Source organism: Danio rerio, chromosome 1 (genome assembly GCF_049306965.1).
Source record: "Danio rerio strain Tuebingen ecotype United States chromosome 1, GRCz12tu, whole genome shotgun sequence".
In the NCBI taxonomy this organism is placed as follows: domain Eukaryota; kingdom Metazoa; phylum Chordata; class Actinopteri; order Cypriniformes; family Danionidae; genus Danio; species Danio rerio.
The window spans coordinates 57,798,329-57,825,380 of record NC_133176.1 but is presented as its reverse complement, the minus strand read 5'-3'; the positions used below and the strand labels follow the sequence as shown (position 1 = coordinate 57,825,380).

The 27,052-nt window shown below is 40.1% G+C and overlaps 1 protein-coding gene across 3 annotated transcripts in view; it reads left to right on the top strand.

Annotated features, from left to right (window-relative positions):
- The window catches only part of pkd1a (polycystic kidney disease 1a), a 179,627-nt gene that overhangs the window by 108,754 nt on the left and 43,821 nt on the right, over window positions 1–27,052 (top strand). For all 3 annotated transcript variants that reach the window (XM_073906194.1, XM_073906196.1, XM_021477406.3), the window contains 12 exons: window positions 3,245–3,533; window positions 6,307–6,523; window positions 10,365–10,524; window positions 10,849–11,007; window positions 11,084–11,228; window positions 12,682–13,395; window positions 14,262–14,409; window positions 15,791–16,052; window positions 17,853–18,048; window positions 21,264–21,434; window positions 24,696–24,839; window positions 25,021–25,228. In XM_073906194.1, the coding sequence (XP_073762295.1) occupies window positions 3,245–3,533; window positions 6,307–6,523; window positions 10,365–10,524; window positions 10,849–11,007; window positions 11,084–11,228; window positions 12,682–13,395; window positions 14,262–14,409; window positions 15,791–16,052; window positions 17,853–18,048; window positions 21,264–21,434; window positions 24,696–24,839; window positions 25,021–25,228 (2,813 nt within the window). The remainder of the gene's footprint in view (window positions 1–3,244; window positions 3,534–6,306; window positions 6,524–10,364; window positions 10,525–10,848; window positions 11,008–11,083; window positions 11,229–12,681; window positions 13,396–14,261; window positions 14,410–15,790; window positions 16,053–17,852; window positions 18,049–21,263; window positions 21,435–24,695; window positions 24,840–25,020; window positions 25,229–27,052) is intronic.

Here is a 27,052-nt window from a genome sequence, read left to right as displayed (position 1 = left end):
GACATCTGTTGTTCAAAACTATCCTAGAGTGACACCTGCTGTTCAAAACTAGCCTAGAGCAACATCTGCTGTTAAAAAAACTATCCTAGAGTGACACCTGCTGTTTAAAACTAGCCTAGAGCAACATCTGCTGTTAAAAAAACTATCCTAGAGTGACACCTGCTGTTTAAAACTAGCCTAGAGCAACGTCTGCTGTTAAAAAACTAGCCTAGAGCGACATCTGCTGTTAAAAAAACTATCCTAGAGTGACACCTGCTGTTTAAAACTAGCCTAGAGCAACGTCTGCTGTTAAAAAAACTAGCCAAGAGCGACATCTGCTGTTCAAATCTAGCTTATAGCAACATCGATTCAAGAGAGAATATTGATGCATTTTAAAAATGTATAGAATCAATGTACAATCGATATCTGGACTGATTTTTTTAGAACGTCTGTGCTATTAATTGCACACACTTCCCAAAATATTGAGATATCATTTTTTGTCAATATTGCACACCGCTGTGCCTTATTAAACAGTGATGCAAACATTATTAATGATGTCAGCATAAATCAGCATATACTGTAATAAAGTCAGAAAAGCAAACATAGTGACGTTTCCTGTCGCTTCAACTTTGCGAGGGCATCCTGAAATAAGAATCGTGCTGCAGTTTTCAGTCCATGTCCATTAGCGTTTTGGCTTGTAAGTGGCATCAAATTTTAATTTGCGTCTTTGAGCTTTTCAGAAAGCATGGAAAGCCTGATATACTTTGTCTGCAGCAATAGCACAGTCCTCATATAATCTGAATGCTGGGAATGACATATTTGGGTTTTGTGAGTCACCCTTGCCTTATTTCTTAGAGGAAACATGCCGTCATCATTTATAGAAGAGAGCTGTACATGGAGAGCTATCAGCATGATGTCATCCGAGAGACACTTGTGTTTTTTTTTTCATGTACATTCCTCTTGATTTTGTTTCCGAGCGGCGTTCTCCTAATGTTTAGACTGCGACTGGAGTGATGTTATGCTTATGGCAAGCAGAGGGAGGGAAACCTGAGTGGGCGTTTGGGATGATGTCATCATTATGATGCGATGTGTTCCACTGCATTAAACACTAACGACGTGCCAGACCTCATTAAACACACACTCGCACACATTTGCTTGGTGAGCGGGCGGTCAAACACTCGTTCCCCTGAGCCTGAGATCATAAATATTAGGGTAAATCTGCTTATCTGGTGGTTCAAACACTCGCTGTGAGATGAGATGATGAGTGCTGATGTGGACTGATGAGGATTGAGGTCGATGTAAGGTCGCTGGAGGAATCTGCCCAAATCTGCTTGTGTTTTTGCACATTATAGGAAGCCTTTATTTTAATAGTACATTAAATGGTGGGTAAATAGTTGCAGTTTATCAGTGGTTGGCACTGTCACCTCACAGCAAGAAGGTCACTGCTTTGAGCCCCGGCTGGGTCAGTTGTCATTTCTGTGTGTGTAGTTTGCATTTTCTCCTCATGTTGGCGTGGGCTTCCTCTAGGTGGTCCGGTTTCCCCCACAGTCTAAACTACTAAATTGTAGTGTATGAAAGTGAATGAGTGTATGGGTGTCTCCCAGTACTGGGTTGCAGCTAAAAAGGCATCCACTGCGTAAAACAAATGCTGGATGAGTTGGCAGTTCATTCTGCTGTGGCAACCCCTGATGAATAAGGGACTAAGCCTAAGAAAAATTAATGAATGAATTAATTTTTTAAAAATTCTTATAAAATATTAATAAAATATTTATTATTTACAGTTAATAGAGAAAATTGTGTATTTTAAAGTATTATTGAGACATGAACTAATATTTTGATGAGGAAACCTGCTCATTAAAAATCAACATTTAATTAAAAAAAATTCAAATGTAATGCATGAATTTGTAAAATTTATATCTAAAAATGATATAATAATTTAAATAATTATGTAATCTATGCACTATTTCACAGTTTAAAATACATACATTTTATATGTAGTCATTTATTATATAAAAACTTTTTTTAATATTGTTTGGAAATATTAATGTATTTTAATAATTTGAATGACATAAAAATAAATAAAAAATATATTAAATAACATGGAAATACAAATGCAATCATCTAGTGTAGGCATTTGAAATTTATATTATTTTTTTTTTTTTATTTATGTGTATATATATTTTTTTTCATACAGCTGAAGTCAGAACTATTAGCCTAAAAAATATTAAAATAAAAATATTATTAATTTTTACCTTAAAATGGTTTTAAGAAATTAAAAACTGCTTTTAATCTAGCGGAAATAAAACATATAAGACATATTTGCTTGCTCTGTTAAACTTCATTTGGAAAATATTTAAAAAAGAATTTTTTTTAAATTATAATTCTTAATTAATTATAATTAAAAATAATTCTGACTTATATTATTCATATTTTTTAACATTTTTTAAAGTTCTATATGAATTATATAACATATATTATCATTAATTTTTATTTTCAATAATTAATATGCTTGTAAAAGTAAAAAAAAACATTTGTAATAAATTCATATAATTTAAGCATTTTAAAATATTTTATTATATTATAATAAAAATTATATTATTTTAAAAATAATGTCAGTAAGTTCTTTTAAAGGGCTTATTTCTAAATTCTATACCTTATTAATGAACTCTGATTCCTCAGTTTATGATTCCTTGAAATCACTATGGGAACCTCGGAGTTCTGTTTAGTCCTGAAGATTGGTCCAAGATCTGTGATGGTACTTTTCCAGAATGTACCTCAATTTCCAAACATAAACGAAATTTTAAGTTTTTCCACACAATATGTTTTACACCTGTTCGTCTGCATAAAGCGTTCCCAGCCTGTTCCGACCTCTGTTTTAAGTGCAAAACCTTCAAGGCTACATTTTTTTCATGTATTTTAGTGCTGTTCAAATCCAACTGTTTTGGAGAGGGGTTCATTCTCCAATCCAGGAGATAATTGGAAAACGTTTTATTTTCTTCCCCTCACGTTTTTGTTGAATGACATTCCTGAAGACCTTTTTGACTCAGAGCTCAAACCTCTGTTTACAACTCTTACATTTCTGGCTAAGAAATGTATATTACTAAATCTGTCTCCTTCTCAAATTCCAACTATTTCCATGTGAATTTCTCAGTTGTCAGTCTTTATTCTTTTGGGAAAAACTAACCTATAATCTCAACCATGAATAATAAAAATAATACATTTTAAAGTAATAAAATTTACATATTTCCATCATTTTTGTTGTCAGCGGTGGACGGCGATGACGCGGCGTAACGAGACGCTGGTTCTAGATCTGAATACCACAACCACAGGCAGCGACAGCATGCGCCTGGTGCTTCGGCAGGGCATCTTGCGGGACAGGGAGTCCTACATCTTCAGCCTCCACGTCACCGATGACGGGATGGACCGAGAGGGCGTGGCCTACATCGAGCTCCACCCCAACCTGCCACCTGACGGAGGGGCGTGTTCTCTGTGGGCGGACGGGGGTGGAACTCAGGTGCAGACGCTGCTGGAGAGAGTGCACTTTAACTGCTCAGGTAAGGCTGAGGATCAAGCATTGACACCTAGTGGTTGAGCTGAGTATTGCAGTACACATTCAAACTACCGAAGAGGGTTTTTTCACTTGGTGTACTGGCATTGTACCTTACCCGTCAGATTATGCTACCAACACTGTATTTTATTGGTTCTGAGGTTGGGTTAGGGATTATGTAGAGCGATATTACAACTTCATATCACACTGCTCCACGTTAAAATTTACACTGGTAACAAAATCTGATGATTAGCTTATTGCGTCATTAAATTGTGCTAACTACTTTTTGAATGGGAGGTAGGACGATCTGACGAAAATCGACAGAACGCCGGCCCCTCCTCCAACCACTCCACACACATGGAGGTTGCCAGATTGACGACATCAACAGGAGCATGCCTGCAGATCAAGCGTTACACTGTAAAGGCTGATTTACACGTCTGCGTCAAGCGCACGCTTATGCTACATCGCGACCTACACGTGGACGCATAGCAATCGTCGTGGCCGTCGGCATGTCGCAATGATGCGTAGCGTAAGCTCTGTGATTGGTCGGCTTGGTAGCGCTGACGAGTGTAAGGCGGGACTGAGAGGCCCCAAGCCAGATAGAGCGATTGTTAACAAGTATGGAGTCCCGCAAAGGAGCTCCGGATGAAAAGTTTTGTTTCGTGTTTACCTCATGGTTAAAGTTTTTGCATGTTCCTGCCTCAAAATGAGCGAGTTTGAACCACTTGTACATTAAAAAAAGCATTCAGAAAAATCACCAGTAAAGAAACTCAACACAGAGGAACATTAACACCTCACTGCCAACTAGCGTTTCGGAAGTGTTATTGCACACAGAAGTATGAATGCACAGCTACGCGTGTTGCATGCACCGTTGGTCATGCCGATCACTTGACGCAGAAGTATAAGCCAGGTTTAAGCTGCTCAGCTAATGTTGACGTTTGTGATATTTGTATTATTTTATGGACCATTTTGATGGATGTAAACAATAACTTTGGTTGTAAGGTATTTCCTGTACTACATTTTGGATTTCCATAGCTTTCAAGAATGCACAAAGGTCCACATATTGATAAATTATGTGATGGCAGCCATTTTAACATCAAGATATAATTAAATTGTCTCTTGTTAAAGTTATGAAATAGTTTGGTAACAAGTACGAAATGTTTAGGGGCCAGTGACATTGCCACATTGAAATGGTCTATATTATGTCTCATTTCGGAAGCTGCTACTGTCCCCTGGAGGCATTTCACATAGATTGAAGAAGCCTCAAATGAAATATGCTGTGTTTTCCATCAAGGCAATCCTGGGTGCTTAAATATAATTGGTTAAACTGGCAGTGGGCTGCTTACAGAGGTCAAAACACAGACCGACATTCTGACAAGGAATGCACATCTTCAAAGCAGAATAACAGACTTTACTATCGTTTTTTTTTTTTTTGGGGTTAAACGTACGTTTACGTAACACGTTTAATTATCTGCCAAGGTATTATAAAAATACTTATTTTCAACCATATTTATAGTTTTTTAGAAGTCAGTATGTTAATCTTAAGTATATCTATAAGCTAGTGTGCTCAAAAACAGTGACAGTTTGCATTTAGACGATATAAACACTTCCACCTGAATGGATCAACAGTATTTTTGTCATCAATCATCACATACTTCAGTTTCTCTAATCAAATCATCTGACCAATCAAATGCTCTCTAGTGTCTGCCATGCCCTGCCCTCTTCAAGATGCTCCTTATTCATTTTTTATTTGATACGCTTGAGGTGGCCACCCTTGCTGGCAGAGCGGTGAGAAAAGCAAAACAGGCTGTTTTTTTAAAAAAGGGAGGGGCTACTATATGCCCCGCCCTCTATTTAAGTTTCAGTTAAAGTTTCAACATGCATCGAACCAAAAGGCAAATCTAAAAACACTTTGTAGGACTTTTAAACATAGTCTGTAGTAGGGTTGTCACAATACTGTAACAATACTGGATACCAATCGGTACAGAAATTAAAATAAATTTCCATTTCCTGCTAGCATTTGAGCAATGATCAGCGTTTTAAAGTCGTGATTTACCAGCGGATCACTCATATGTCAGCTTGAAAACAAACAAGCTGATCGACGTGACTTTGAAACACTCCAGTGTCCCTGAATCTGTGGTTACACTCTGTAAACAGAGGTGAGTTCGGTGAACTGATGACCTCCACGGCCAATCACAGTTATTTCTGTTGAGCACATGAACACAATGGCTGCGTCCGAAACCGCCTACTACTCAGTAGGTACTGCATTTAAATTTAAACGTACTACTCGGCCGTTAGAAAAGTACGTTCTATACAGTATGAATGTGAAAAGTATAAATGGAATTCGAACGTAGTACATCCGCCATTTTGTCATGGTCACGTGACCTACCTGCATCAGTTCCGTCGCCTCACTTCCATTCATGAATTCTCTCACGGGGCATTACGGGATAGCGCAGCGTGCATGGGATGCGCACTTCAGAATCTCGCCGGAAGTAGTAAGTCATCCGGGGACTTCTCGCCCTCTCATTTTCGAATTCTATGAATTCGGACATACTACTCGGCTCGCATACTGATTTTAGCGTACTATATAGTATGGAAGTATGCGGTTTCGGACGCAGCCAATGGCAAATCAGCTCTTTTAGAGAACGTGCTCAACAGTGCTCAAATGTTAACGGGAAATTGACATTTTTTAAATTTCAGTATTGATTGGTATCGACTTCCAGTATCGTGACAACCCTAATCTGTAGTGTATTGAGCTCTAACTGGCATCTTGTTTTCAGGTTACACTGATCTGGATGAGACAGAGTCTCCGCTGGTCTACAGTCTGCTGGTCGTGCGCTGCTCTGAGCTCTACTGCGAGGAGTTCTATGTGTACAAAGGCACCAGTCCAGAACATTCAGCCTTCCTGCCGCCCGGCTTCAGCTCAGCCCAGTACAGAGTGTCTGTGCTGGTGATGGTGGAGGACCACCAGGGGGCGTCAATCCTGGCTCGCAACACGTAAGACACAGTTTAGCTTTATGACGAGTGTTGGTTGTTATTAGTTACTGTCATTAAATTAATTCAGGGTAATTTAATTATGGTTACTTATAATATACTTAAATACTGTACATGAATTCAACAGTTCTGTATCAATCAGTACAGAGATTTTTTGGTTATATAGTTGTATATTGTTCTGCAGAATAATGTTTTTCAACCAAAGAATGTTAAATTTATCAAGATTACTGCACGGGCTTAAGAAAAAGCTTAACTGTGTGAGTAAAATATTAATGGAAATTAAGGTATGCATTCAGAGAAGCAGAAATATTGTGTATATATATATATACTCTCACTGGCCACTTTATTAGGTACACCTTTCTGGTACCGGGTTCAACCCCCTTTACCCTTCACAACTGCCTTAATCCTTCAAAGCATTTAACAAGGCACTAAAAATATTCCTGAGATTTTGCTCCACATTGACATGAAAGCATCACACAGTTGCTGCAGATTTGTCGGCTGCACATCCATGATGCGAATCTCCCGTTCAACCACATTCCAAAGGTGCTCTATTGGACTGTGGAGGCCATTTGAGATCCTGAATTCTAACAACTTGTACATGTTGCGCTGAAATGATGCTCAATTGGTACTAATAAGCCCAAAGTGTGCCAAGAAAATATCCCCCGCACCATTACACCACCATTGTTGATACAAGGCAGGATGGATCTATACTTTCATGTTGTTGATGACAAATTCTGACCCTACCATCCGAATGTTGCAGCAGAAATCGAGACTCATCAGACAACCTTTCTCCAATCTTCTATTGTCCAATTTTGGTTTCTGATTAGAAATTTGTGTTAACGAGCAGTTGGACTGGTGTACCTAATAAAGTGGCCGGTGAGTGTATATAAATATGTATGTATAGATTTTTTTGTTGTCATATGTTTAGCATTTTGTACAACAAAAGAATGTTAGATTTGTCCAGCAATGGCACATGCCTGAGAAACAATGAGATAGGTGATTTGTCAATATTTGCAGTGTGTGAAATATGGTGTCATTATTGTGAAATGTTTTTAAGTGCTATTAAAAAAAACACATTTAGCGTTTAGTCTGTTTGACTAGAATTTAGAGTTTAATCTCTGTTGTCGATATTTGTTAAGACTTATATGGATTTTTAGTAGTATTGAGTGAAGTTTATAAATTACTTATTGAGTAACTTTTCTTATAAAGTAATTGACCCTTCACTAAGCCACACCCAAAAACCGCCATCCACCAATTGTGGCTTAGCAACCGTAGCTATGCGCAGGGGCTCTGTCAAGCCTTCAGGCGAAGGAAACAGTCCAAAGCGTTGTGCTTATGGATTGTGCAAATCTGATACTCGGTATCCTTAAAGTTTAGACGGGAATCGGGATGGTGGAATTTTTTCCCTTTTCAAAACCAAATACGCAAGAGGAGAAATGCCAGCGTGGATCAAGCTGTGTGAGGGCCGCTAAAGGAGCGGAGATAAGTTGCTTTTGTTTTGATATTCCTGACATTCAGTGATAGACCGACGGCAATAACTCCTCTTACCCTTAACAGATCTAAACTGTTTAATACAAAAACACAAAGCAGGTTATGTTTCACAGCTGTGTTTTTCTGTTTTTTCGCTCGACATTATGAGCACTGCTCCGTTTAAGCCTTCGCCGTAGTAACTATTAGTCATATTAGTCATACTAATAGCGAATATGTCATAATGACATGAGTAATTGATCAGGAAACTACGAATCTGCGAATCTGTTGCTAACTTTACTGATCTTCATATTTCCATCTGTTTCAAGCTACGAATATTTGAAATTACAAATCAACAGAACAAAACCGAGATGTGATCACAAACTGAGCACTCAATATACTTTACCTGCAGCTGTTTATCAGTCATTTATAAAGAGCACACACACATACTGACAGTAATGCGTAACTTACTGTACATTGTTATGGTCAATGATGCTAATATTCGGCACAAATACAATAATCTCCCCTTTCTGGCTGCTCTTTTTATGAATGAATGATGTGGAAATACTGTGCGTGTTTCCTCGTAGGTTAGTAATGCTATTTTTCATTACACAACATTAGTCGATCAGACTTTTTGGCTAAAAATAAAGAAATCACAGTTTAATTAGTTATTATTAGATTATTTGTAAATTTCACCTCTCCTGCTGAGCATGAGCTAAGCTAGCTTTAATTTGGATGGATTTATTCTCTAATCGGTTGCCTATTATGTGGTGAATATACCCCTGTAATGCACACTGCAGTCCTTTTTTGTCTGGCTTTCTCGGATTTTGGATCTCACCTGTTCGCCAAAACTGACATTATATATCCCTGGGAATGTCTGACACCGGCGCACACACATTAAAAAAGCCGTGCCAGGCACGAAAGCTTAACTGGCGTACAGTAACTAAGGAGGGCGGGGCTTAGCGAAGGGTCAATTTAAATATTTACATTTACATTTAGTCATTTAGCAGACGCTTTTATCCAAAGCGACTTACAAATGAGGACAAGGAAGCAATTTACACAACTATAAGAGCAACAATGAATAAGTGCTGTAGGCGAGTTTCAGGTGTGTAAAGTCTAAGAAGCAAAGAGTAATGTAAGTTTTGTTTTTTTATTTATTTATTTATTTTTATTTATTTACTTTTTTTTTGAGTACAGTTAGTGTGGAATCCAGAGAGGCAATTGCAGATTAGGAAGTGAAGTGGAGACTAAATAGTTGAGTTTTCAGTCGTTTCTTAAAGACAGCGAGTGACTCTGCCGTTCTGATGCAGTTAGGGAGTTCATTCCACCAACTGGGCAGATTGAATGCGAGAGTTCGGGAAAGTGATTTCTTCCATCTTAGGGATGGAACCACGAGGCGACGTTCATTCACAGAACGCAAGTTTCTGGAGGGCACATACATCTGCAGAAGTGAGAGCAGATAAGAAGGAGCAAAGCCAGAAGTCGCTTTGTAAGCAAACATCAGAGCTTTGAATTTGATGCGAGCAGCAACTGGCAGCCAGTGCAAACGGATGAGTAGCGGAGTGACATGTGCTCTTTTAGGTTCATTGAAGACCACTCGTGCTGCTGCGTTCTGAAGCAGCTAAAGAGGTTTGATAGAGTTAAGGCTGATTTATACTTCTGCGTCAAACGCCGGCGTATGCTACGGCGCTGACGCATAGCCCTTTGCCGTGGCCATCACCGTTGCTGATGTGCACCTTGTCGCAACGACGCGTAGCGTAAGCTCTGTGATTGGTCGGCTTGGTAGCGCTGACAAGTCTGGGCGGGACCGAGAGCCGCGCGAATGGCGCGAGCGATTGTTTACAAGTGTGGAGTCCCGTGAAGGAGCTCCGGATGGAAAGTTTTGTATTGTGTTTACCTCATAGTTAAAGTTGTTGCACGTCCGCCGGTTCCTGCCTCAAAATGAGCGAGTTTGAGCCACTTGTACATCCCGGAAGTGTTCAGGAAAAGCAAAAAAGCAGAGAAGAAACTCGACACAGAGGAACATTTACACCTCACTGCCTACTAGCGTTTCAGAAGTGTTAATGCAGACCAACAGAGACAGCGCGCAGGAGTATAAATGCACAGCCACGCGCGTTGCCTGCGCCGTGGGTTACGCCGGTCACTTGACGCAGAAGTATAAATCAGGCTTTAGTTGGAAGCCCGGCTAGTAGAGAGTTGCAATATGATACAATACAATACAATATAATATTTAAAATAAAATTTTAATGATGTAATTAGCAATAAAAAAACATTTAAAACCTACCCTACACCGCTCATGACGAGTGTTGGTTGTGCGTTTTTGCTAATAAGTGTGCATGTGTGTGTCTGTCTTTGTGTGTGCATGGATGTGTGTCAGGTCGATGGAGGTGGTGCTCCCAGTGGTTCCTGACGGGTTTGTCTCGCTTCCTCATTGGCTGAGTAATGTGACGGCCTCCACTCTGCGGGAGCTGCTCCGTCAAGGAGACTCTCAGAGGGTCCGAGAGCTGTCCCTCGCCCTCATCACTGTCCTCAATGAGGTGCTCACTAAACACACACAAAGTAGATCAAACTCACCTGCTGGAGAGTCTCTAGTAGTCTTGAACACCTTGATTAGTTGGATCAGCTGTGTTTGATGAGGGTTGGAGCAAACTGTGCAGAGCAGCGGCCCTCCAGGAAATGAGCATTAGATGCACAGATAGAGACAGCCAGCTGTAGATCAGGTGCCCAAACTCGCTCCTGGACGCCCGGGGTCCTGCAGAGTTTAGCTCCAACCCTACGTAGACACCTGAACTAGCTAATCAAGCTCTTACAAGGTATATTAGAAACACCTGTGTTCACAGAAATGTGTGTGTGTGTGTCAGTATGAGCAGGGAGTGTCCCGCAGGCGTGAGCGTGTGTCTAAATCGGAGCGTCAGTATCGAGTGAGCATCAGAGGAAACATCACTAGAGCTCTGACCTCACTGGACCTCACCACGGTCAGCGACATCCAGCAGACCTCCGCGGCGCTCGCCCAGTGCACAGTGAGTGTGTGACGTCCTCACATTCACACAGTAACACATGTGCAGAAGAGTTCCTCAAGTGTGTGTGTGTTTTCAGGCTGTGAGTCGTGAGTTTGTGTGTGAGGAGTGTCAGAACAGCACTCTGGACAAACTTGAGTCCATGCTGGAGATCCTGCAGACGGACACCAAACAGGGCACAGTCACCCCCACTGAGATAGCAGACAACATCCTCAACATCATGGGTATGAGACACACACACACACTCATAAACACACTTTCTCACACTCACACATACACACTTATATACATACATACACATCCATGTACATACATACACACTCACACACTGACACTTATATACACACATACATACTCTATCACACACATGCACAAACAGTTAAACACACATTCACGCACACACACACTTTTTTTAAACACTCGCTCTTTTAAACACAATCATACACACCCACACTCAAACACACTAATAAATACTCATACACACACTCATACACACCCACGTAAACACCCATACACAGGCACATGTTTTTTCAAACACAGACACATACACTCTTACACACTTGTACACACTCACACACACACAAACTCTTGCACACACAAACAAACGCATACACTCATAGACACTCATACACATACACTCACACAGGCACACAATCATACGCACACACATACACACACACACTTTTTCCAAACACACACATACACTAAAACACAGACACATGCATACTCACACACACACACACACACACACTCATACACACACCCACACTCATATACACACTATCACACAAACACACACACACACTTTTTCATACAGACATACACACACACTCATACATACACACACTCACACAGGCACATGGCCATGCACACACACATACACACACACTCAAACACAAACAGACATACACACTCTTACTCACACACACACTTACAGTCTCACACACACACTCACATACACAGGCACACAGCCATTCACACTCATGCACACACACACACACACACAAACACGCACACACACAGACACAAACTCATGCACAAACACACTTTTTCAAACAAACACTCAAACACAAACAGACACACACACACTTACACACACACATGCACACTCTCACACACACACACACACATGCACACACCCACACTCATACAGACTCTTAAACACACTCACATAAACACACACACTCACATTCATACACGCCCACGTGCTCACACGCACTGATACACAGCGACACAGTTTTACACTCGTACAAACACCCACACTCAAGCATATACTGACATACAGTCTTACACACTAACACACACACATGTACACACACTTTCTCACACACACCGACCCACACTCAAATACATACAGACACACACTCTTACACACACACACTAATACACAAACACAGACACACACACACATACACACCCACACTCGTACAGACTCACACACATACACACACCCACACTCATATGAACACACACACACACACACACATTCATACACTCCCACGTGCGCACACACACTCATACACAACTCTCTCTTACACACATACACACTTATACACAACAACATTAACACACACAGACACACACAATTTTACACACTTAAACAAACACACACACACACACACACGCGCAGACTTACACACAGTTTCTCTCACAGTGATTAAGTGTGTTTTCCCGCAGGTGATCTGATCCACCAGGTGAATCAGGTGGCTTCATCTCCTCCTCCAGAAGCTGAAGATCAGGACGGCAGCGTTTCCCAGCAGCCTCCGTTCCTCCAGGAGGAGCTGCAGCACCACCCGCTGAGAGTGGCCGCTAAAGCCTACACGCTGTCCTCCGTCCTCATGCGGATCCTCATGCTGGGACGCGTCCTGAACGAGGAGCCGCTGATCCTCCGCGGCGCAGAGATCGCAGCCGTCGGCAAACGCGCAGACCCACAGAGCCTCCTCTGCTACGGCGAGAGCGACGCACCCGAATGCCAAGGCTTCTCCATCCCGCGGCCGTTCAATTCCAGTTTGGGACGGGCAGCAGAGGGCGCTCTGGCACCCAATAGCGACGACGGAATCGTGCAGCTACTCTTCCAGGTGGAGCCCAATCCATTCCCGTTCAACTACGTAGACAATTACCCTGTTTCCACAGAGGTGGCGTCCATGGAGTTTCGTACGGTGAACGGCACACAGATTCCCATCGCAGATCTGGACGAGAGTCAGGCCATAACAGTTGCGGTCAATAACGGGAGCGCGACCGGATTGGACGCTAGCGGATTGAAGGCAGTTTTGCCGCCGGCGGGAGCAGTGAATATTAGCCGATGCGATTCGATCATCGTGAGGGTGAACACCAGAAACACCAACAGACAAGCCGGAGTTTACATACAGCTCAACTTCACCGTACTTGACGGTAAGACGCACAACACTAGGGGGAGACACTGAGGCCATGTCCACACCAATATGTTTTCGTTTTGCCTTCTGTCCAAGCTGATTGAATCAATTATTGAATCAGTGAGTTGTTAACTGCAGACTCGCTCTGAGCAGATCATATGAATAGGTGAGTCATATGAATAAGTGAGTCATTTGAATCAGTGAGTCATTAACTGCAGATTTTCTCTAAACAGATAATTTGAATCAGTGATTCATTAACTGCAGACTCGCTCCGAACAAATCATTTGAATCAGTGATTCATTAATTTCAGGCTCCCTTTGAGCAGTTTATTGGTATCATTGAGTCATTAACTGCAGACTTACTCTGAACAGTTCATTTGAATGAGTGAATCGTTAACTGTAGACCCGCTCTGAACAAATCATTTGATTCAGCGAGCCATTGACTGCAGAATTGCTCTGAACAGTTTATTTAAATCAGTGATTTATTAACTAGAGACTTATTCTGAACAATTCATTTGAATCAGTGAGTCATTAACTGCAGCCTACCGCTGAACAAATCTTTTGAATCAGCGAGTCAGTAACTTCAGGCTCCCTTTAAACAGTTTATTGGTATCAGTGAGTCATTAATTGCAGACTCACTCTGAACAATTCATTTGAATCAGTGAGTCGTTAACTGCAGACTTTCCCTGAACAGTTTATTTGAATCAGTGAGTCATTAACTGCAGATTCTTCTTTGAACAGTTCATAGGTGTCTAAAAATTAGAAAAAGGAACAAACACAATTTCATGATTATGCATCTATGATCATATTTTACTAGTTTTATTTGAGTAGTTCTTATATTTAGGTAACTTTTTACAGTAGTTTGCGTTCATCATGTGTTTCTTAGATACTCCAGACTCGTGGATCACAGCCTATCTGGACACCTCTGAATGGCCCAATGAATTCAACAGCACTGACAGGAAACGCATCACGCTCAACATGACAAGAAGGCCGGACCTTCATCACCGTGACTACACCTTCTTCCTTTCTCCAAAGTAAGAGATGTCCTGAATATGTTTTCTGACAATTCTTTCTGTTTTTTGCAGTTGTTCACTGTAGACTCACTCTGAACGGATCATTTAAATAATTGAATCATTTGAATCAGCCATTTGAATTTGCATACTTGCTTTGAATGGATCATTTGAATCTGTGAGTCGTTAACTGCAGACTTATTCTGACTGGATGTTTTGAATCGAAGAGTCGCTGACTGTAGATTGGCTCTGAACAAATAATATGAATCAGTGAGTCATTAGCATCAGCCTCACTCTGAACAAATAATCTGAATCAGTGAGTCATTAGCATCAGCCTCTATCTGAACAAAAATATGAATCAGTGAGTCATTAACTTCAGCCTTCCTCTGAACAGATCATCTGAATCAGTGATTCGTTAACTGAAAAATCATTTGAATCTGTGAGTCATTAACTGCAGGCTCACTCTGAAAAAATCCTTTGAATCAGTGATTTATTAACTGTAGACTCTATCTGAAAAATCATTTGAATCAGTGAGTCATTAACTGTAGACTCACTCTGAAAAAAATCCTTTGAATCAGTGAATCATTAACTGCAGACTCACTCTAAAAGAGTCTTCTGAATCAGTAAGTCATTAACTGCAGACTCTGAAAAAATCATCTGAATCAGTGAGCCATTAACTGAAGACTGACTCTGAAAGAATCATCTGAATCAGTGAGTCCTTAACTGCAGATTCACTCTGAAAGAATCATTTGAATCAGTGAGTCATTAACTGCAGATTTGCTCTAAAAGAGTCATCTGAATAAGTTGTTTACTGCTGATTCACTTTAAATGGATCCTTTGAATCAGTGAGCCGTCAACTACGTACTTGGTCGGAACAGTTCGACTGAATAAGTGAGTCATTAACAGTAGACTTGCTCTGGGCAGATAATCAGAATTAATGAGCCATTAATTGCAGATTTGATCATTTAAACAGATCATTTGAATCAGTGAGTCATTCATTGCTGACTCAGTCTGAACAGATAATCTGAATTGATGAGTTGTTACCTACTGAATCACTCTGAATAATTAGTTAAATCAGTGATTCGTTTAATCCAGACTCACTCTGAACATATCATGTGAATCAGTGAGCCATTAACTGCCGACTTATTCTGAACAAATCATTTGAATCAATGAGTCATTTGAATAAGTAAGGCATTAATTGGAGACTTGCTTTGAACAGATTTTTTGAATCAGTGAGTCGTTAGCGGCAGACTCACTATGAACAGATTATTTGAATCAATGAGTCATTAACTAGATTAATTAGATAGATAACTTACTGAAATGAAGTGGAGCTCTACCATGTAGCATGTGAAAGTGTCCTAAAATAAAATGTGTGCTGATGTTGTTGTGTGCCCTCTTCTTTCAGTGTGTACGACACCACGCAGGATCACTTCATCAACGTGTCGTCAGGCTGTGGCACTGCAGAACCAGAGCTCCTGCGTCTGGAAGTGGCCGTCTTCACGTCTCTGTGTCAGTACTTTAGTGAAAGTGCCAAACAATGGCGGACGGATGGCATGGAGCCGCTCGCAGAGACCAGCGTGGGTCAAGCCGTGTGCCGCACCCATCACCTCACCGCATTCGCTGCCAGCCTGTTCGTCCCGCCAGACGCCGTCTCCTTCATCATTCCTGTGAGCATATACTGCTGCAACATTTTCAACAATTTACAGCATTAAATGATCATTTTACCTCTTCAGATACTGATTCTTTAACCAATATCTTTAAGTTCATAGCAAAAAATAACCTCCAAAATATCTTAGAGTGAGTCATTTGAATCAGTGAGGCAATATATATAGATTTCAATAATTTAATCATTTAAATGAGAGTTATTACCTGAAGACTCACTCGATAGGATCATTTGAATCAGTGAATCGTTAACTGCATACTTATTCTGAAAGGATCACTTGAATAAGTGAATCATTTGAATCAGTGAATCATTAACTGCAGACTCGCTCTGAACAGATCGTTTGAATAAGTGAGTCTTTCGTATCAGTGAGTGGTTAACTGCAGACTCATTTCATGCTATCAAGAATAATTTAAATTAGTGATTAATTTGAATCAGTGAGTCATTACTGCAGACTCTGAAAGGATCATTTGAATCAGTGAGTCATTTGATTAAGTGAGTTTGTAAATGCAGACCCTGAAAGGATCATTTGACTAAATGAGTCATTTGAATCAGTGAGTTGTTTACTGCAGACTCACTATAAAAGCATAATTTGAGTAAGTGGGTCAATTGAATCAGTGAGTTTGTAAATGCAGACTCATCCTGAAAGGATCATTTGAGTAAGTGATTCATTTGAATCAGTCAGTTGTTAACTGCAGACACACTCTAAAAGGATCATTTGAATCAGCGAGTTGTTAATTGCAGACTCACTCAGAAAGGATTATTTGAATAAGTGAGTCATTTGAATCAGTGCGTTAGTAAATGCAAACTCACTCTGAAAGGATCATTTGAATAAGTGAGTCATTTGAATCAGTGAGTTAGTAAATGCAGACTCACTCTGAAAGGATCATTTGAATAAGTCATTTGAATCAGTGAGTCGTTATCTGCAGACTCACTCAGAAAGGATCGTTTAAATAAGTGATTCATTTGAATCAGTGAGTTGTTAATTGCAGACTCACCTTGTAAGGATCATTTGAATAAGTAAGTCATTTGAATCAGTGAGTCGTTATCTGCAGACTCACTCAGAAAGGATCGTTTAAATAAGTGATTCATTTGAATCAGTGAGTTGTTAATTGCAGACTCACCTTGTAAGGATCATTTGAATAAGTAAGTCATTTGAATCAGTGAGTCGTTATCTGCAGACTCACTCAGAAAGGATCATTTAAATAAGTGATTCATTTGAATCAGTGAGTTGTTAATTGCAGACTCACCTTGTAAGGATCATTTGAATAAGTAAGTCATTTGAATCAGTGAGTCGTTATCTGCAGACTCACTCAGAAAGGATCGTTTAAATAAGTGATTCATTTGAATCAGTGAGTTGTTAATTGCAGACTCACCTAGTAAGGATCATTTGAACAAGTGAGTCATTTGAATCAGTGAGTTGGTAAATGCAGACCTACTCTGAAAGGTTCATTTGAATAAGTAAGTCATTTGAATCAGTGAGTCATTAATAGCAGACTCACTCAGAAAGGGCCATTTAAATAAGTGAGTCATTTGAATCAATGAGTTGTTCACTGCAAACTCACTCTAAACGGATCGTTTCAATAAGTGAGTCATTTGAATCAGTGAGTCATTAACTGCAGACTCACTCTTAAATAGATCATTTGAATAAGTGGGTCATTTGACTTTGCAATCAAAAATGTGAATATAATGAAAGTCTATGGGGCAAAAACAGCCACCAACATAATGAAAGAGTAGTTAATTTGAACAGTGCTCAAAAGTTAAATCTATTTATCTAATAAAATCTTGCATATATTTATGCTATCAGGAGCGTTCAGTGTCTCGGAGTGTGGTGGTGGTCCTGGTGTGTGTGGTTTCTCTGCTGTGTTACGCTGTGGCTGGAGCAGTTCTCCGTAAGCTGGATCAGATGGACCTGAGGCGGGCGTCTGTGGTGCCGCTCTGTGGGAAAGACGGACTCTACAAGTACGAGATCCAGCTCAAGACCGGCTGGAGTCCTGGAGCAGGTCAGACTCACACCCCGTTTCCCTCATCCTGCTTTAATGTGCATTCCCAACTATTGCATCAGGAACCAGTGAAGGAAAAGCCAACATGACATTAATCACAGTAAAAGTTTATGCTTGTTTTAACTGGTGCAGAAAATGGGAATAGTTTACTAAGTCGCACGACATACATTTTGCCCGTAGGTAACTTCAATGTTCAGAAACACTAGTTAAGTGGGTGAGCGCCGCATTTTGTATTTTTGCTTATTATTTCAGGGGGTTTATGTGTGGCGTCGCAAACGCTGAAGATTTCGGTTTCTTTTTCACATTTTGATTTTTATTAGTAAGTTTAGAGGGGGATCTTGTGTTCTAGTTTAAGTGGCTTTTGGTTTTGTTTAGTTCTTTGCTTTGGCGCCACTCTAGTTCCTTTTCCCCTAAAACTTTTTGATTGTATTTTTTTTATTATATATATATATATATACATTGTACAAAGCGCACGCATGTAAGCCTCTCTTTTGTTGGCTTCATTCTTCTTCTCCTCGTAAGAGGAATAAACGAATTGACTGTAAATTTTGTGTCCTGGTGTATTTTCCATCCATCTTCTCAGTAATAATTTAATATTATAAGTGTTTCGTTTATTTCCCTAGACAACTTAATTCAACCGTAACAGGTTCAATTCAATATCTCGGTGCATCATGGTGCATTGACTGTGCTTTTCATACACAGTTTTATTTTTTCTTCATAGCAGAATTCTTCTATTAAAATGTATGAATATATTAATATTTATATACTATTTGTAATGCAATTTTGTCATTTAATAGAGTCATATATGTAAACTGTACCTTCAAACAACACAAGCATTTATAGCAATTAATATAAACAAATATAAATATCCAGCTCGCTTTCTGATCCTTGTCCATAGATATATACACTAGATGTCGCCTGGCCTATTGTTGTCTATTGGACGGAATACGTCAATAGTGCCGCCATCTTGCTACAGGGTAGCGCTCCTTTGAAATGAATGTGGGACCAAGGTACAGTGAAGGACTGTGGCCATGCAAAGCCAGAGATAGTACACATATATCTGTGATCGGGAGTTTTCCTGGATGTTAGTATGTAATTTTTTTTTCCTAATTGCGAAAATTATAATTTTACATCACTTTTCTACATTGATGGATCAGTGACCGCACAGGCATTCCTGACAAAAAGCTTGTGTTTGTGTGTACAGAAATGTGCTATCCACCCTCCCTGTTAAATTTGATCTAATCATGTCCTGAATCACACCTCCTCTCCTGCTTTCACCTCTCATACTGACGGAGGGAGCGATTCGTTTGTGAATGAATCCCCAAAACGACTCTTTCACTAACGTTAGGTGACAATAATACAAGTTTCTGGCAGCGCAGCATCTCGTTGTCATATTTCTTTTGCATTGTTTGCTCATTTTATTCAACAAAACTAGCATAAGCCGAGTGTTTAGTGCGAGTTGGAGCTGCTTTGCCATATGGTGAATGCAGTAAGTGACTGTTATCATCAATAACGTTACCTGATTAGCACAAAAGTTCAGAACATACAAAAACAGAAAAAAACTTAATATTACCTATGAAATGTTCTGCCTTTGTTATTAGTTTCTTTGTTTGCTCGTTACTACACCCGTAGACAGCGCTAAAGTCCCGCATCTTCACTTAATAACACTAGCGCTATTGACGCATGCTCAGGGTCCCTATACGATATCTAGTGTATATATCTATGATCCTTGTCTATCAAGTTCTCTTACACCCCTTTGATTGGTCAACAAAAACGGCTGTGATTGGTTGTTGCGCGCTGCGCTCTTCACAGATGAGTGATACTGATAAGCACCAGGTGGCAGAGGCGATCACAGATTATCCATAATTGACACGGTGGAGAAAACTCTGCAGACACGCGCTCGTGTCTGTAACCAGAAGTATCACTTTAAAACAGCCGAGAGGAGAGGAAAGTCACGCCAGCAGGTCAAATGAGCCACTGTGAGAGAGAGAGAGAGAGAGAGTGAAATGGAGTACTTTCACTCTCTCAATCGCAGTGAAATATTGGCTTCTGCTGTAAATATCTGTGAAAGACTGATCCAGCAAACACACGCAGTGAAATTGTGCACAGTTTCTGCGTTTTTAAGTAGTTGGAGCGTTGTAAATACTCGCACTCGCCTCGCTCGCCAATTGAGGTACAGGGACATAGCGGATATGAGATTAATGACTTTAGTACATAATAACCGGTTATGATTATTACTGAACCGATATAAAAATTGTCCGCGTCTTCATCGCGGTGCACCGAAGAAACAATTAATTTTGACAGCTCAACTGGACATAAAGGTCATATCCTGTGGTCATATCCCCCACATTTACACCACCATCACCAGCCTGAACCGTTGATACAAGGCAGGATGGGTCCATGCTTTCATGTTGTTGACACCAAATTCTGACCCTATCTTCTGAATGTCGCAACAGAAATCGAAACTCATCAGACAAGACAACACTTTTACAATCTTTTATTGTCCAATTTTGGTGAATTGTAGTCTTAGTTTCCTGCTCTCAGCTGTCAGGAGTGGTGTGGCACCAACAACCATGCCATTTTGATGCTTGGTTTGAACTGCAGCAGATCATCTTGACCATGTCTACATGCCTAAATGCATTAAGTTGCTGCCATGTGACTGGCTAATTAGAAATTTGCATTAACGAGCAGTTGGACGAGTGTACCTAATAAAGTGGCCGGTTAGTGTATATGCATAATATGTATATTTTTTCTCTTTATTAGAATTGTATTTAATATTTAGCCAAAACATATCAATTTGTGTGTACAGATTATTGGACCGTTATCTAATCTAATCAGCCGTATCATCTATGAATGTTTCATCACCCCAGAATTACAAGGTTCTATTTGACATTTTTGACAAAATTGAGCCATTGACATATTCGTATTAAATGACATCTTATTTACATTATGGGATGTTTTTTATAAGTTGTTTACATTTTAAGAGTTTTCTTTAAAAACAAATGTTACACTGTTTTCTGTATGGAATGCAAAAACTTTAAAGCTGATTATCTCAAAATCATTCAGAACGCAGACAGAACCTTATAATTCCAAGGTGGCGGTTTGTTTATCATGTTCAGGCATTAGATTAAATCTCCATGATTGTGATCTCCAGCAGTCTAATAATCAGTCTGTGATCATCTTCATCATTATCTTGATGTCCTCTGGTGCTCCAGGAACCACAGCTCACGTTGGCATCAGTCTTCATGGCAGTGAGGGCCGCAGCGGGCACAGACACCTGGATAGCGTCGGCGCCTTCGCTCGCAACAGCCTGGACATCTTCCACATCGCCAGTGACTCCAGCCTCGGCAGCGTGCTCAAGATCCGCCTGTGGCACGACAACAAAGGTAACAGTGGGAAAAACCCATTCGTTTTCTCCATAGGGGAGCTGAGTTTTAATTATAACTCCATAAAAAGACCTGTTGTGAGCTTTGAGGTTGCTAATCGATTGTGTACGCTTTTGTTGAGACCGTTTGTTCACAATGAAATTGTGTTTGTGTGTAACTTGAGCTTAATAGCAGAATCTGTGCAGAAAAACTACATTGCAGGGTAGAGAACATTCCACCAATCAGAGAGCCTCAGTGAGCCAAAATAGAACTTTAGCTCCGCCCACTCCCATGAAGCATCACAAATTATGTAATCGGGTCTTTTTTGGTTGTTAATTTCCTGAACGGCGAAGCATCATGTTAGCATGCTTTACCTGAGTAATAAGTTTTTATTTGTTTTAGACATCGCTAGTGTGTTTTTAGCATGATTTACCATGCTGCTACCATGTTTTACCTCAATGTAGATGTGTCTAGCATGATTTAGCACACTACTAACATCTTTTATCATATTGCTATTTGTTAGCATGTTTTTCTAACGTGATTTTGCACCATATATTACCACATTAACATGATTTGTTAACACTGTTAACATGCTTCTAGCATGATTTTGCACATTGTTAACATCTTAACATGTTTTTAGCACCCTGCTGCCCTGTGTTTCCATGTTATTTAAAAAAATCTGATTTAGCACACAAGTAGCATGATTTAACATGCTGCTAACATGTTTCTAGCATGATCTTAACACACTGCATTGTATGATTTAGCAAGCGACTAACTTTTTAACATGATTTTCACACTGCTGGCTTGTTTTTACATTGCTAACATGTTTCTAGCATGATTTTAACACAGTGCTAGCATGTTTTAGCACATTGTTGACATTTCTAGTATGATTTAGCAAGCACTAACATGTTTCTAGCATGATTTTGCACATTGTTAACACATTTCTAGTACAATTTAGTACACTGGTGCTATATTTTACCCATTGTTATTGTTTTTAATTTAATTTAGCATGTTTGAATATACTGATAACATGTTTCTAGCATGATTTAACACGCTGCTACTGTATTTTACCTCAATGTAAATGTGTCTAGCCTGATTTAGCACACTAACATTTTTCAACATATTGCTATTTGTTAGCATGTTTTTCTAACGTGATATTACACCATATATTACCACATGAACATGATTTTGTTAACACTGCTAGCATGTTTTACACCGTTAACATGCTTCTAGCATGATTTTGCACATTGTTAACATGTTTCTATCATGATTTAGCACCCTGCCCTGTGTTTCCATGTTATTTTTAAAAAAATCTGATTTAGCACACAAGTAGCATGATTTAACATGCTGCTAACATGTTTCCAGCATGATTTTAACACAGTGCTAGCATGTTTTAGCACATTATTGACATTTAAAGTATTGACATTTAGCAAGTTACTAACTCTCTAACATGATTTTCTCACTGCTGGCATGTTTTTACATCACTAACATGTTTCTAGCATGATTTAGCACATTGTGGACGTTCCAGTACGATTTAGCACACTGCTGCCATATTTTACCCATTGTTAATGTTTTTAATATGATTTAGCATGTTTTAATATAATGCTAGCATGTTTCTAGCATAATATAACATGCTGCTACCATAGTTTACCACAATGTAAGTGTGTCTAGCATGATTTAGCACACTAACATTTTTTACCATATTGCTATTTGTTAGCATGTTTTTCTAACATGATTTTGTTAACACTGCTAGCACGTTTTTACACTTATAACATGCTTTTAGGGTGATTTTTGTACATTGTTAACATGTTTCTATCATGATTTAGCACCCTGCTGCCCTGTGTTTCCATGTTACTGTTTCTAATCTGATTTAGCACACAAGTAGCATGATTTAACATGCTGCTGGCATGTTTTTAGCATGATGTTAACACACTGCACTGTATGATATAGCAAGCGACTAACTTTCTAACAAGATTTCACACTGCTGGCTTGTTTTTACATCGCTAACATGTTTCTAGCATGATTTTAACACAGTGCTAGCATTTCTAGTATGATTTAGCAAGCGCTAACATGTTTCTAGCATGTTTTGCAAATTAACACATTTCTAGTACAATTTAGTACACTGCTGCTATATTTTAACCATTGTTATTGTTTTTAATATGATTTAGCATGTTTCAATATACTGCTAGCATGTTTCTAGCATGATTTAACACACTGCTACCATATTTTACCTCAATGTAAATGTGTCTAACATGATTTAGCACACCGCTAACATCTTTTAACATATTGCTATTTGTTAGCATGTTTTTCTAATGTATATTACCATATATCACCACTTTAACATAGTTAAGGTGAGACTGTTAGGATGTTTTTGCACTGCTAACATGATTCTAGCATGATTTTGCGCATTGTTAGCATGTTTCTATCATGATTTAGCACACTGCCGCCCTATGTTACCATGTTATTGTTACTAATCTGGTTTAGTACACACTTTGCATGATTTAATATGCTGCTAGCATGTTTCTGGCATGATTTAACACAATGCTACCATATTTTACCTCAATGTAAATGTGTCTAGCATGATTTAGCACAGTGCTTAAATCTTTTAACACATTGCTATTTGTTAGCATGTTTTTCTAATGTATATTACCAAATATCACCACTTTAACATAGTTTAGGTTAGACTGTTAGAATGTTTTTGCACTGCTAACATAATTCTAGCATGATTTTGCGAATTGTTAGCATGTTTCTATCATGATTTAGCACACTGCCGCCCTATGTTACCATGTTATTGTTTCTAATCTGGTTTAGTACACAATTTGCATGATTTAATATGCTGCTAGCATGTTTCTGGCATGATTTAACACAATGCTACCATATTTTACCTCAATGTAAATGTGTCTAGCATGATTTAGCACAGTGCTAACATCTTTTAACACATTGATTTTTGTTTGCATGTTTTTCTAACATGGTTTCGCATATTATTGCCTTATATTACCACATTAAAAGGGTTCACATTAAAAGGGATGCAAAGCATAATAAAGAGTCATGATGCTATTCACAGTATATTATCTCTGTCTTTCTGTGCGATTTTTATTGATTTCTTTGTTTGTTACAGTACTCCTAATTTCTGGTTGGTTTAGTTATGGCTCATAACACTAATCAAGACCTTTTTTTAAATTTCAGTCAATGGGAAATATAATGTGAAAAGGGTCTCTTGCACTCTATGAGGCCCAACAGTATGATTAACCCTGTCTGTCTGTCTGTCTGTCTGTCTTCCAGGTCTGTCTCCTGCATGGCTGCTCCAGTATGTGCTGGTGAAGGACCTGCAGACGGGCAGCAGTTTTTTCTTCCTGATTGAGGAATGGCTCTCGGTGGACAATGAGAAAACCGACGGCAGAGTAGAGATAGAAGTGGAGGCTTCAGGTAAAGCCCCGCCCCCCCCCTGACGAAACACTGGTTGTGATTGGTTGGTGCTGGAATGAGAGTTCATGAATATATATGAAAATATTTATGGTGTTTAACATGTGCTGAACTGACATCGCATGCTGTAAGTTCTGCAGAAGTGTAATGTTCATGTGTGTGTGTTTGTGTGTGTGTTGTGCAGAGGAGCTGTATCTGCGTGACTGGCCACGGCTGCTGCGCTGGGAGCTGCAGAGAGCCGTGTGTGAGAGTCACGTATGGTTATCTCTGTGGGAGAGACCCTCGCGGAGCCCCTTCACACGCCTACAGAGACTCACCTGCTGCTCGCTTCTGCTGCACCTCCAGATGCTAGCCGCCGCTGTGTGGTACGGCACTGTCAGCTACAAACACAGGTGAAGCACGCACTCATACACACACTCACTCATGCTCTGCACAATCTCTTAACTGGTAAAAACTGCTGTCTCCTGGAGGTAAAGTCAGCATGATAGCAAAATTCACTCTTCTTAATTCGCTAGTTACGAAGTATCTGTGCACTTTGTTATTTTGTAAAAACTGATTTGCCCTCATAACCTTATTCAACCATTTTCAAATTTAGCATAACCTTCCCTCCCTCCTCGTAATGACCGTCCGGATATCAGTCATTTAGGGCGAAGCTATCAGTCATTTAGAGCAGGGCTGTCTATAATTTAGGGGTGGGACTATCAGTAATAAAGGGCGGGGCTATCAGTGAGTTAGAGGTGGGACTATCAGTGATATAGGGTGGGGCTATCAGTAATATTGGGCGGGGCTATCAGTAAGTTAGGGGTGGGACTATCAGTAATAAAGGGTGGGGCTATCTGTAATTTAGGGGTGGGACTATCAGTAATATAGGGCGGGGCTATCAGTAAGTTAGGAGTGGGACTATAAGTAATAAAGGGCGGGGCTATCTGTAATTTAGGGGTGAGACTATCAGTAATAAAGGGCGGGGCTATCATTAAGTTAGGGGTGGGACTATCAGTAATATAAGGCGGGGCTATCTGTAATTTAGGGGTGAGACTATCAGTAATATAGGGCGGGGCTATCATTGAGTTAGGGGTGGGACTATCAGTAATATAGGGCGGGGCTATCTGTAATTTAGGGGTGAGACTATCAGTAATATAGGGCGGGGCTATCAGTAAGTTAGGGGTGGGACTATCAGTAATATAGGTCGGGGCTATCTGTAATTTAGGGGTGAGACTATCAGTAATATAGGGCGGGGCTATCAGTAAGTTAGGGGTGGGACTATCAGTAATAAAGGGCGGGGCTATCTGTAATTTAGGGGTGAGACTATCAGTAATATAGGGCGGGGCTATCAGTAAGTTAGGGGTGGGACTATCAGTAATATAGGGCGGGGCTATCTGTAATTTAGGGGTGGGACTATCAGTAATATAGGGCAGGGCTATCAGTAAGTTAGAGGTGGGACTATCAGTAATAAAGGGCGGGGCTATCTGTAATTTAGGGGTGAGACTATCAGTAATATAGGGCGGGGCTATCAGTAAGTTAGGGGTGGGACTATCAGTAATATAGGGCGGGGCTATCAGTAATTTAGGGCTGGGACTATCAGTAATATAAGGCGGGGCAATCAGTAAGTTAGAGGTGGGACTATCAGTAATATAGGGCGGGGCTATCTGTAATTTAGGGGTGGGACTATCAGTAATATAGGGCGGGGCTATAAGTAAGTTAGAGGTGGGACTATCAGTAATATAGGGCGGGGCTATCAGTAATTTAGGGCTGGGACTATCAGTAATTTAGGGTGGGGGTATCAGTAATTTAGGTTGGGGATATCAGTGGTTTAGGGTGGGGAGATGAGTCATTCAGAGCCGGACTATCAGTAATCTAGGACAGAACTTGCAGTTATTTAAGGGGGAGCTGTCTTTCCTCTAGAGTGGGGCTATCAGTAACGTAGGGCGGAGCTAGGCAGTTATTTATGGTGGAGCTATCCCTCCTTTAGGGTGGGGCTATCAGTCATTTAGGGTGGAGCTATGAGTCCTTTAATGTGGGTCTATCAGTACTATAGGGCAGGGCTTTTAGTAATTTAGGGTGGGGCTATCAGTCCTTTAAGGCAGCGATATCAGTCATTAAGGGAGGGGCTATCAGTTATTTAGGCCGGGTCTTTCAGACATTTAAGGCGGGGCTATCAGTAATATAGGGTGGGGCTACCAGTCCTTTAAGTCAGGGATATCAGTCGTTAAGGGCGG